The 12,263-nt window shown below is 37.5% G+C and overlaps 1 protein-coding gene across 1 annotated transcript in view; it reads left to right on the top strand.

The window, feature by feature from the left end:
* The window catches only part of COL4A3 (collagen type IV alpha 3 chain), a 64,265-nt gene that overhangs the window by 38,005 nt on the left and 13,997 nt on the right, over positions 1-12,263 (top strand). Inside the window, exons 27-39 of the mRNA XM_074877673.1 lie at positions 439-531; positions 1,610-1,714; positions 2,556-2,653; positions 4,044-4,194; positions 4,326-4,439; positions 5,230-5,397; positions 6,457-6,546; positions 7,120-7,254; positions 7,974-8,072; positions 9,566-9,655; positions 10,045-10,184; positions 11,245-11,371; positions 11,644-11,724. Of these exons, the coding sequence (XP_074733774.1) occupies positions 439-531; positions 1,610-1,714; positions 2,556-2,653; positions 4,044-4,194; positions 4,326-4,439; positions 5,230-5,397; positions 6,457-6,546; positions 7,120-7,254; positions 7,974-8,072; positions 9,566-9,655; positions 10,045-10,184; positions 11,245-11,371; positions 11,644-11,724 (1,491 nt within the window). The remainder of the gene's footprint in view (positions 1-438; positions 532-1,609; positions 1,715-2,555; positions 2,654-4,043; positions 4,195-4,325; positions 4,440-5,229; positions 5,398-6,456; positions 6,547-7,119; positions 7,255-7,973; positions 8,073-9,565; positions 9,656-10,044; positions 10,185-11,244; positions 11,372-11,643; positions 11,725-12,263) is intronic.

Raw genomic sequence — 12,263 nt, 5'->3', positions numbered from 1 at the left:
GAGTGATGAAAACATAGCAGTGCATGTATTATTTATAGGCAAGCATAATCTGGAAGAACTCAAAACTGGATGGCAGATATAGTCACAGTTTCTAAAAGAGAATATGCATTAAATCTTTATGAAATGGCATTGCAGATTAAGCACTTCTCAATTGCATCATTTTCCTGCTGACTTGGTGCTTCCTTTTCTGGGTCTCCACTAGACTGCAGGAGGGCTGAAAGGAAGACTGCAGGTGGGCTTGGTGTCAATAAAATTCTTTTGCTTTATGAAGCCAGGATCTGAAGGCTTTTCAAAGTCTGTTAGAGTTTCAGAAATATGGAAACTATAGAAGACTGCATTTTTAACCAAGTAGATGGATCACTAATATTTTTAAATGCTTAAGATCACATATTGCCAAACCATAAGCCTTTGTAATCTTTAATTATGTATTTGCTGAAGGTCTGAAAGGAGAGACCAGTAGGATAACTCCATTGCCTGCGTTGCCAGGACCTCAGGGACCAGATGGTTTACCTGGACCCCCAGGAGTGCCTGGTGAGTACATCTGCTCTAAATAAAGTAAAAAACAGAGATAATCTGGGATTTCTCTTCCAGCTCTGGCCAGATGGGTTACTGTAACCTGTTGGGTTACTTCAAAATAACTATGAAAAGGATTTCTGTGGTACAGAAACTATGGAGTTAGCTGTAACATTTCTTTTCAAGAAAACTAGGGGGAAGTGGGTGTGAATAGGAAGGGCACAGAGGGCCATGTCCATGGTGTGCAGCATGGCAGAGATTCCAAGCAGTCCTATGCTGTGACTTGGTTCCTCCAAGAATCGGAAACATCTGGTGCATATGCCACAGTTTATGTATCCAGAAAGGTGCCTCTAACATAATTTTGACAAAAGTGTATCCTAAATTATGCTGGGACTGCTGCAGCCTTCAAAACAGAAGGAACAAAATGAGGTTAAAGCATTCTTAATCTTCCTGAAGCCTTTAGCCCTTCTCGTGCTTTGCAGGGGCACAGTCAAAAAAGTAACTGTATTACGAAGTTTCTTGGTTCCTTTTTGATGTGACTGTTACTAACCATTGTTCTAAGATATTAAGAACCTGATTTTTCCTTTCTTGGGTAGGTTTTGGGTTATAGGTGGGATTTTTTTGGTTGCTGGTGTCTTAAATTTTGCAGAATTTTTGAATGCACTGAATGACAGTAACAGTCAGGTTAACTGTAAGGCATCTTTGCTTTCGTTTTGTAGAACAACAGTACTTAAAGCTGCAGCTTTAAGGTAGTTTCTGTTCTTATAGTTGCTTCTGTTCCAAACTTCACCCCTATAATGTGTGCTTGCATCTTCTCAACAAGTGAAAAATTTGTATCTGCACGTAGTTGTTCCAAGAAGTCTGGAATTTGAGCAGTTTGCATAAAAACCTAACTCAGACTCATGCCTGCTTTGGGTATTGTGAACACAATTAGCATTTTAACTGTGAAAGCCTGCTGTGAAGGAGAAATAGTGTCTAAATTCTAATAATATACAGTGGTGTCCTAATTAATAGTGATGAACTATAAACCACCTAATCTTACAAGTTGATGTTCTGCAATAAGATACATCACAGTTTACTTATTTTTTTTGTACAGGTAGGGTTGGAGCAAGAGGTCAGCCAGGTGATTCAGGACATCCAGGGCCAACAGGTGACACAGGCTTTCCAGGGCTTGGGTTTCCTGGAAACCCAGGTCCAAAAGGTAAAATACTCTTTTGGATAATCTTCTTCAAAAAAGCAAAAACCAACAAACAAACAAATCTGCTTCTTTTTAGTCCACATTAAAAGCAATCGACAAGTTCAAAAAAAAAAAAATCAATGAACATTACGTATTTAACACTCTTGTAATTTATTGCCTTAAGGCTTATAAACTGTAAGTTGGAAATATTTTTAAGTATTTCAGAGAATCAAGTATCAAAGATGGCAGTAGGAAAACGTTTTAAGACAGTGATTTTTCCTGGAATACTGCCCAAACAGGTACAGCTTCACCTGAGTGCCACACTTACTTAAGAGTGATTCTCTTTACCTGAATATGTGTTACAGAGACAGAGCTGTATAAGTGTCAGTACTTTACTTCTAATCAATTTTGGTTATATACAATGCAATACCTGCTCTAATGTGCAGGTAATAGAAAGCCTTTTGAATACTGTGAATTTGGACATTCCTTGTGCAAAGTCATGCCCCCTTTTGGACACTAGAAGTATTATGAAATTCTTAATACCCAATACTAAAACTATTATCAATCTGCTTGTTAAAGAAAACAGTAGGGAACTGGCATCAGAATAGCTTCACTTTGGGAAAAAACCTCCCATGTTAAATAACTGATTTGAAGCAAGTAACCAAGCACTGTTAGAGTTGATGTTGAGTGAATATGTAAGGTACAAGACGCAGTGTGGCACATCAACTCTGAAATCAAGATGCTGTCTTCAGCTCATGTAAGCTACTTTCATGTCAGAGGCTCATAACTGTATCCATAGAAATATCCATTTGTAAAATAAGGTGATAACCATAGCATCTGTACTGCCATTTAATTCCTTTTGCAGGAGATAAAGGACTTGCAGGAGGCAGAGGGTCACCAGGTTGTGAAGGAAAGGTTGGAGATCCAGGTCGAGCTGGAAACCTAGGACATCCAGGAGAAAAGGTTTGGTTAGAAATACAGCACAGACGTTTCCATAGGTCCCATACATTAAATGTGACACTGAGGAAATAAATTAAGTGTAAAGAATACAGGAATTGCTGTGTTTCCTGACCAGTGATGCACAAACTGTTAAATTGAATTCTTTATGTAAAAAGGGGCTCAATCCAAAATTTTAAATTCAGATACATGATTTCAGAACCTCAAGTGTTTGGGATGTTCTGGTACTTCAGTTTTCAGAGCCCAAGGAGCATATTGCATTGTTTACAGCAAATAAATAAGGCCATAGCTTCTGAAAAGATGGCTATTCAAAAATTACAATTAAGCACATTTGATGGAGGTCAGTAGCAAATAAGTATACATTTAACTTAAGCAAGTGCTCTGTTAAAGTGAAGCATAAAGGAAGTAGGTTGGAGGTAATACTGCATCCACTCTTGCTGATTAACAGAAATTAATCTACTGATGGCATATGTAAATGTAGAATTCTTGACTACTCTGTAATCAGGATTCAAATTTGAACAAAACAGTAACACCTGTATGTTTTGAAAAAGTGACATTTCTTTTTTTGTGTGCTCATACGCCATTCTTTTGTGTGCTTTTTGACATGCCAAAGTGTGGGGTTTGATGTGGGGTTTTTTTAATTATTATTTAATCTGTGTTTGACGTCACAGAACAGCTGGATGTGGAATAGCCTTTGTGGTCCAAGTATATCATCAGTGACTGTTATAAGCTCAGCTCTACTGACCTGCTTTACTAATATATCAATTTGCTGATACTCAAAGCTAGTACTCAAAACAACCAGCAGTTCAGTCAGCCAAAAAACCAACTAATTCAATGTTCCCCTTCAGGGAATAGACTTGGGACATTTGTGATAAAACTAGCCTTCATGGAAAACAACGTTCAGAAGAATGATTTAAAAAAACCCAATAACTGACTCGAGTGTTCTAAGACATATCTGGGTGCTGACTTTGATTATATAAATAAATATTTTGATAAAAATATGACTCATAAAAATAAAGGAAAAGTTGTATTTGCGCAAACTTCAACCAGATTTTCAGATACAAGTCCGAAGATTTTCACAGCTACAGTAAGCATCACAATGCAGTAAAGGTCAAATGGAGGGAATTGTCTTGCATTGCTCAGTAGCAATTTCTTAGAGTTAGGAGACAGAGTTCAAAAGCTGTCTAGACAAATTACTCCTCTGGTATGGAACCTGCAGCTGGTTGATAAGGAACATCCAGGGGTCTGCTGAATCGGGGCCATTAAAAACTATAATGTGAAGGATCCTCAGGGATCTGGAGAAGATTACCTTAATAAAAGTAGTTAATTGATCGCATGGTGGAGAAATTATTTTTGCAGATTTGCAAAACACAGTTTACATTTCTCTCTGTTGCAGGGTGACCCAGGCATGGTTATTCCTGGAGAGCCAGGTAGACTGGGTTCACCGGGAGGTCATGGCATTCCTGGCCCAAAAGGTGATACTGGATTTCCAGGACTTCCAGGCTTACCAGGGCGTGCTGGACATGATGGTGATGATGGCCTAAGAGGTACTGTTGTTAAACAAGCTCAGGGAGCACTGCAAGTTATTTTAAGGAAAGGGAAGTCAAGTCAAACAATGCTCACTCAAAGCCTGAAACTTCTACTTAAATCATTGTGAATCCGGTCTCTTTTCTTTTAGGAGATCGTGGCTCACCCGGAGTTCCTGGAGATCCAGGTTTTCCAGGGAAACCTGCTGAATGTCTTATTGGCCTGCCAGGTTTGCCAGGTGGCCAGGGAGCTACAGGCCCACCAGGTAGGACCTTCTGAATCAAATGTGTCATTTGGCTGGGTAGGTCTGGGTTTTGTTTCTACCTTCCAATGGTATGAGGGAGCTGAAGTTGTTTCTGGACTTTGGTTGTAGGAATGTGTGAGAAAGTGTGAGCCCATTTAAAAGATGCACTTTCTGCAGATGGGAGGAAACACATGCACTGATTAAGATGGATTAAGATTTGGATTCTACTGTACAGTATGAAGAGTAATTACAAACTGGCCAAAATTCTGCAGGAAAAAGGATATTTCGGTCATATCTCCTATATGGGGCTGAACTTAGATTCCTTGGTACAATGTGATTCATAAAAAAGCAAAACAGGAAGAGCTCAACTAGGTAGAAAACCAATTTACGGTCTCAAAATACTGCATATACTGTGTATGATTTTCATTACAAAAGAAACACACTTGGGTACCCAGCACAGTCCTTCTCTATATGATCTCAAAACGCTAACTTTTTTTTGGTACATTTTTTTTATTTTATTAGAGAATGCATACAGAATTGGTGGGTTTTTCATGTTTGGATTTTTCTTCTTTTTTTTGAGAAAGAACAGAATTGTCTACTCTCGCTTTTTGTTTCCCTTTAGAAAAAAAAAAAAAAACCAACCCACAACTCTTAAGATTTCCTGAATGTGTATGTTGTCTTACAGATCTAATGTTTAGCCCTCAAACAGGCAGAGTTCAAGAAGAGTTTCATTCTCATGATGGCAAGATAGAGAAGAAGGTTTGTTTTTGAGGCAGATGTACCATACTACACTGTCATGCATTTTTCTTAGGAGGAAGAGGTTCGCAAGGTTCAAAAGGCAAACTAGGTCCTCCTGGCTTGAGTATCCCGGGAATCTACGGAACGCCAGGGGAACCTGGATTAAGAGGTCTTCAGGGAAATGCAGGATTACCTGGTCCCAAGGGACAATCTGGAAGGCCAGGAATTTCTGGTGTGCCAGGTGAGGATTTCCCAAATACTTGTTTTGACATAAAACTTAAGTCAGTCTCTGCAAAAAGGTGTCAGTCATGATTTTCCAAATTGAAGATGCTGAAATATTTTTCTGTCAACAGCTTTCATATATCATTGAGATCTATATGGAAAACAAATAAATCACCATTTCCTAAATGAAGAGTGTCACAACACAGTACTGAATCTTCTGTAACACTCTTCTGAGAACAGAGGGCTACCTCACATTGCTTTTTGTACAGTAATGTCCTTGCAGTAGGACATGAAACAGTTAACAATCAAAGCAACTCCCCAGCATAATGGACGTGTGTTTAGTTCTTTTTCAGCATCCCTTTTCAGAGAGCTTGTTAATGCTATGTTCTTTTTCTTAAAAAGCGAGTTCAGATCTTGAGTCTGACAGTCAAGTCAGATAAAACTCTGCCACATGAATCAGAGCTGACTTTAAGGTGGGTAATCCCTGTAGGGTTTTTTTTCAGAAATGTGTTCAAATTTGATTTCTAGAAAAAAAGAAATCAGCTATGTAATGCTTCTTATCTCTAACAAAGATTTTTTCATTACTATCAAATACTTCATTATTCTGTGGGAAGGAGATGGTACATATCTTTTTATTTATACAACCTATAAAATAGTGATAAACATGTAGCACTTGAGTCAGTTATGGAAACCTAGACTTATGATGTCATTTGAGGGGAGTTGTCATGTCCCAGCTGGCCTTCACCTCCTGAGCCAGAAAGGAATGTCTCTCCCATACATCCCATGACAGGTTTCCCATCCCTTTGTGGATCTCAGATACATTACCCTCAGTGTCAGTTATTTCATTCATGGACAGAAGCTATTGCAGCTACTAATCTAGGTGGTTTGGGAGTAAGTGCCATTCCTGTGGTTAAAGACTGGAAAACTGGTTTGGACAGTATGTTATAGAAATGGAGAGAAAAAATAAATAAGCAATTAAAACACTTAAATCACAGGCATATGTGTAGTTTTCTGAAGTAATGTTCTGTTTCACTGATCAAATACTAACAAGTATGTTCCTATTGTTTCAATTCCACAGGCTCAAGGGGGGAACCAGGTATAATGGGCTGGTTAGGAATTCCTGGACCCCCTGGCATGATTGGAAGACCTGGCAACCCGGGTATCAGAGGCAAGTGGCCATAGTATCTGCCTTCATTACTACTTAGAATATAGGAACTTCCATGTTGAAGTTAGTCTTGTGATCCATCTTGATGTATGTTATCACTCCTGAGTACGTGTGTCATACTGGGGTTTCTTTGGGTCTTGGTAGATCTTTGGCTTCTGTGTATGTGCAGTCTACAGACTGAATGACATTATTCTTTTTTTAGCAGTTTTGAATTGCCACCTTTTCTATTTCATTGGTATTTGTAAAAGTGGCTGGCAATTTGCTAAATAAAGAGCAGAGAGCTTTTTTGCTCTTATTTTTTCCATCCCATTCGTGTTCCAAGTATCATTATTACATCTATTCAACAGATACAAGATTATATGTATATTTAGTATAAGAAATAATTACTGTCTCTTGCCATAATCTGTGCTCATAGATGTTTTATTGATGACTAGAGTAATTAAGAAGATAGTTTAGGTTGTTGATTTGGAATGTATATTTACATGTGTAGTTGCCCTTGAAGACGGAAGTTTCATTGTTTCCTTTATGCTATTGTCTAGTCAGGTTTCTTCAGAAAATTTAATTATTTTCTTGCAGGTTCTTCTGGCTTCCCAGGACTAAAGGGAAGAAAAGGGTTTCTTGGAGCAAAAGGTGAACCAGGTGATAAAGGTTTTCCTGGACCATCTGAGACCTTGGTTGGTATTGGAAATAAAGGAGAACAAGGCTTAAAAGGTACACATTCATTGTTCTGTCATTCAAAACTAGTTAGGGTTGTCATCTATGTTGTGGTTCCAGTGGACTCTAAAACATGGAAGAAATTGACTCTACTACTGAGAGTATTCACATGGCTTTGAAATAATTATTGCTGAACACTGTAACTGCCTTTTTATTTATGGGGTGGCTGGATATTAACACTGAATTTTTATTTCCATTTTAACAAGTCCATATTCCTTTAAAAAACTTCTATTGTAATGTTAAACCAGTAATAATATGTCAGTAGTACTAAAAGGCTTATATACAAATATGCTACATGTTGCTGTTTTTACACATTTAGTAGCCCATGAGCACTGAAATGGGTGCGCTTACCAACTAGATGCAGAATTGCAAAGAAGTTGAGTCTTCTCAGAAATACTTGACTGTCAGAAGAACTCCTTTGTTTGCAATATTAACATAGACTCTGTATATGAGTTGTACCTACTTAACTAATGCTATCTGGCTTTTTGTGTAGACATTTTCCTATGAAAGCTTTCAGAAGCTTCCTTTTGTCTCCATATGAGAAATAGAGCATTAACTGTGAGCTTGTGTCTTGCTTATGTGTGTTCACAGAGTGTAAATCCTATACCCCACTTCTGCTTCATTAGCTTTAAGAGTTATAAAACTTAAAACTTTACATAAAACTTACTCGAAGATGTTGGTTTGTAATTTTTTTTTTAAATGAAACTTTGTTTTAGGAGTTCAAGGAAGAATGGGTCTAAGAGGAGAAAAAGGAGATGCCGGAGTGCAAGGTCCCCCAGGTCTTGATGGGTCTGAAGGAATACCTGGTCCTCCAGGTATGGAATATGTATATTGAAAATGACTATATCGCGTGGGGAGTAGAGATAATATTATCTCAATGCTAGCACATAAACTTGGCTCCAGCAGCAGCACTACATTCTCTGTATTGACTGAAGCTTTTCTGAGAATTCTGAAGCAATTTCAAAAGCTGCTATTTGGAAGTCATAGCAGCTACCACCAAATGATTCTTTGTTTCCTTCCAAATATCAACCATTCTTTGGGATGATAAATAGAAAATAATATTAAATCCTGAATAACTTTAAAATCTAAAAGCTGATGAGGCCAATGAATAAAAATTGGTATTTATAAAAGTGGATAGAAGTTTGAATTCACAGTAATATTAAAAAAAGTAAGAATTCTAAAATATGAACATTGCAATTGTGCCCAAAAATATTTCAGAAGCTTTTTTTATTTCAGATTGATTTTATTTCCCTTTTCAAAGCCTCCTTGTTTGGCTTATATTTTGGAAGTTACCAGATCTTCAGTGAAAAGCAGAATTAAAAATAACCTGCATAAATTATAAACCTACCTAAGCTATCTCATACATAATGATACATGTTGACCCTTGAGTGAGGCAATGCATCTGTTTTTTCAAAGTAATGCTAATAAAACATCTTTACTTCTCTGTATTCTGTATCTTCGATTCTTTGAGATAACTTCTTTCTAGAAAAGTATATGACACTATAATTAGATACATAAAAATGGTGACAATTAGAAATAGTTTTAAACTTGTAATCAAAATGGCTCTTCTCATGATGGCAATTATTCATGCTATATGTCATTATAGCATCACTGCTATATTCTGTTATTAGCATCCTTTGTAGTCATTGCAATGTAGCCATCATGGGAAAAATTGCAAATGCTCCATTACTCCCTAACTTTTTATGGAAGAAAATAAGACCTCACCTGCTTAAATGTTCAGGTATTGCTAGTACCCTGGAATTTAGACATCTGGACATTCTAGATGTAACTAGATCTTGTAGTCATTAAACTGAATGCTAATTTAGCTGAATTAAGCTAAAGATAAGTGAGTGGGGGGAAAAAGTGCCTCAGACGTATAAGAAAAAGCTCTAGAGTATACTAGTCATGAGGAGTGCATAATGAGTAAGTAATAATGTGATTGTGACATGCACAGAAACCAGACTGAATTCAGGGGGACAATGAAAGCAGAGTCCAGTGCATAAATATAAATTCATGATCTTGATTGGAATTTGCAAAGGTATATTTCAGTTGCTGCTCCAAAGTGCTGTGGTCACAAACCTTAATTTTAATATTGATCCATAAGATGCTTGTTATTTCCTTGACTTTCAAACAACAATAATGATAATTTTATCTGCATCTGGGGCAAGAGGCTGCATGTTGATTTACAAAATAAGAAGATATCATGACAAGGTGTGCAGTAGAGGATTCTGTATTCATCACAGCTCTGCCAGCCAGCTAGTGTCTAAAGCAAACACGTGATGATGACACTTATTTCTTCATCTTGCAGGTGTCAAAGGATTTATGGGTCTTCCAGGAATTCCTGGAGGACAAGGATTTCCAGGTGCACCAGGAAACAAAGGGGACATGGGAATTCCAGGTCATTTTCTGTCAAGCCATATTACAAGTTCATAGAGCTGTATAGAAGCATTTGCACAGATTTGAGCAGTTAGTGTAAGCACACTACACAATACTTAGACTGGGATTTATTCTTTGCAGTACCTATAGACTTCACACCACCCCAGCATTTGCTTGACTTGCAGAATGCAGTTCTCCCTCTCTCTAAATGAAATATAAGTTCTTTAACATATATATTGTTACATGTAAGAACCTCCTTTTTAATATGTTTAGAAATAAAATCACTGGCTGTGTAAATTACTTCAATGAAGAATGAATATCTGAATATACAAGCAGTAGTTCACAAAACATGAGGTGTGGTATGCAATTAGGATCCTTTTAAGAATGGTCTCAGTATCTTTCTTCTTCCAGGTCCAAAAGGACAGAAAGGATCTCCAGGCTTTCCAGGACCATCAGGTGACCCTGGTCCACCAGGCTATGGTGGCTTTCCAGGTGACAAAGGAGATCCTGGGTACCCATCTTCTGGGCCTCCAGGAGAACCTGGTCCAAAGGTATGAAGGCAGTGGGAACAGCATCATATTAGGCAATAAGCAGAGCCTTTGACTATAGAAACAGAACAACATGTAAGCAAGAGCTGTAGAGTTTGCAGAAGTAGATGATTTGTTAGTGATAAGAAATATGAAAAGTCTGTTGTGTCATTACTCAGGAGAAATTTTTGAGTTCTTTATATTTAATTCTTCTCTTGGTGCAAGAATTTATTTGTAAAGTTTCTGTAAAAGTTGCTAATCCATTAAGAACAAGGACTTCCATTTAAAAAGTCAGCAGTGGGAACATTTGTACATTAAAAAGTACAGAAGAACATAATTTTAACAAATCCGAAAGTTTTGTAATCTAAAATTGTACTGTTAGTTTTTGACAGTCTAGTAATACCATTACACAGGATGAATTGGGTTTTTTTCTAGCAATATATGTTATGTTCAGTATATATTATGTTCAGTAATATATATTGCTAAGAAAAAAACAGTATCTTTTAAGTTAGGTCAATTGGATACAATTTTATTCTACATACTCTGGTTGTTGAACAACTGGGAGTCTTTCTACATATGAGATTATCTGAAATACATGGTTAAGGATGTAAACTGTACTGTAACTCCTGTCATCTGTCTAAATTATCTGTTTATTTTCTGTATTGGCTGGGTAGCCACAATGAGAGTACTGGTGTGAAAATCAGTAGGAATTCAAGGAAAAATATGCATTTTAGTATTTTGTATAGCTGTACATTTTGTAAGGAATGTATGTTTTGATCAAAAGAGGAGCTATTAGAATAAAATTGAAGGTAAGTCTATGTGCAGGTGAAAACATCTGAAGACTCAACTTAGTTTGTACAGATTAAAGAAAAATCTTTTCTTAGGTATGTCTAAAAGATCAGTGGTATTATAAGACTTCATATTAGCCTACTTCGATTTTTGTCTGGAAATCATAATGAACCGTGATTATACTTACTTAACATTTAAAATTACATATGACTTTTCTTTTGTTCAACTATGAAATGTAATGTATTTACGGTAATGTGATTCTTTACCTGTTTGTGTGCAACTGCTACTTTCTCAGGGAGATCCAGGCCTCCCAGGAGTTTTGGGCATCAAAGGAGAAAAAGGATCCCAAGGTCATCCAGGACACAAAGGAGTACCAGGGCCACATGGGATCAGAGGGGAAACTGGAGGTGCAGGAATCCCAGGTATGTGTTGTTTTGGAGGGATGGTGAGATGTTGACATGCTTCTAGGAGAAGATAAACTACAATAAATTTAATAGGTAAATAGGGTGCCTGTGGGCTGGCACATTTATATTCAACTGCTGTAAACCTGAACAGCTCCTCTGTAGTCAGTGCAGCCAGGCTAGCTGGAGATCTTTTCACAGCTGACCGAAGCAGAAATGATAGCAAAGTTCTCAGACTGAGTCTGGATCTAGTGATAATGCCTCTTCTCCTCTCCCACACTCTCTTCTTACAGGGAAGCTTGGACCTCCTGGAGATACTGGTGTTAAAGGACGGCAGGGCCGCCCAGGGCAACAGGGCATTACAGGCCCTCCTGGTATGGTATATAGTGTATCTCCCAAATCACTGCCCCCTGGTTTGTTATTTTCTTTGTAATGAGGCAGTTGATGTTCTTATTCTGAGTTTTTTGGAATTTAACTGATGTAGTTGCAGTCTCTGTTTATCTTAGTTCGAGGCTTTGTTTGCCTTCTCTGGTTCCAGCTAAGGTCTTTAAAAGCCTGTTTTCAATGTTATCAGTTCAGCCGAGGCAAGAGGTTTTAAATTTTTTCACTATTGTAAAGCTTTTTGCCTTTTTTTTTTTTTTTTCATCCAAAGGTCTCAAGATGTGATAATCTGCACAATGGAAGGAAAGCTTGTTCTACCTCCTAAAAGAGAATAATAAACTAAGATGTAGCTAGATGAGGAGGAGAATAAAATTAGAGTGGAAAGAGGGGCCACACTTGTAGCTTGTTAAAGCAACAGAAAAGATCAAACCATTCAAAATACACATAAGGGGAAGTGTGTAAATATGCAGCAACAAGGAGGTATGCAATGCAGACTTTATTAAAAGTGAGTGCCAGTCACTGTCTTCAAAAG

Source organism: Strix uralensis, chromosome 9 (genome assembly GCF_047716275.1).
Source record: "Strix uralensis isolate ZFMK-TIS-50842 chromosome 9, bStrUra1, whole genome shotgun sequence".
Taxonomy (NCBI): domain Eukaryota; kingdom Metazoa; phylum Chordata; class Aves; order Strigiformes; family Strigidae; genus Strix; species Strix uralensis.
Note: the sequence above shows the minus strand (reverse complement) of the source record. Positions and strands in the feature narration are given on the sequence as shown.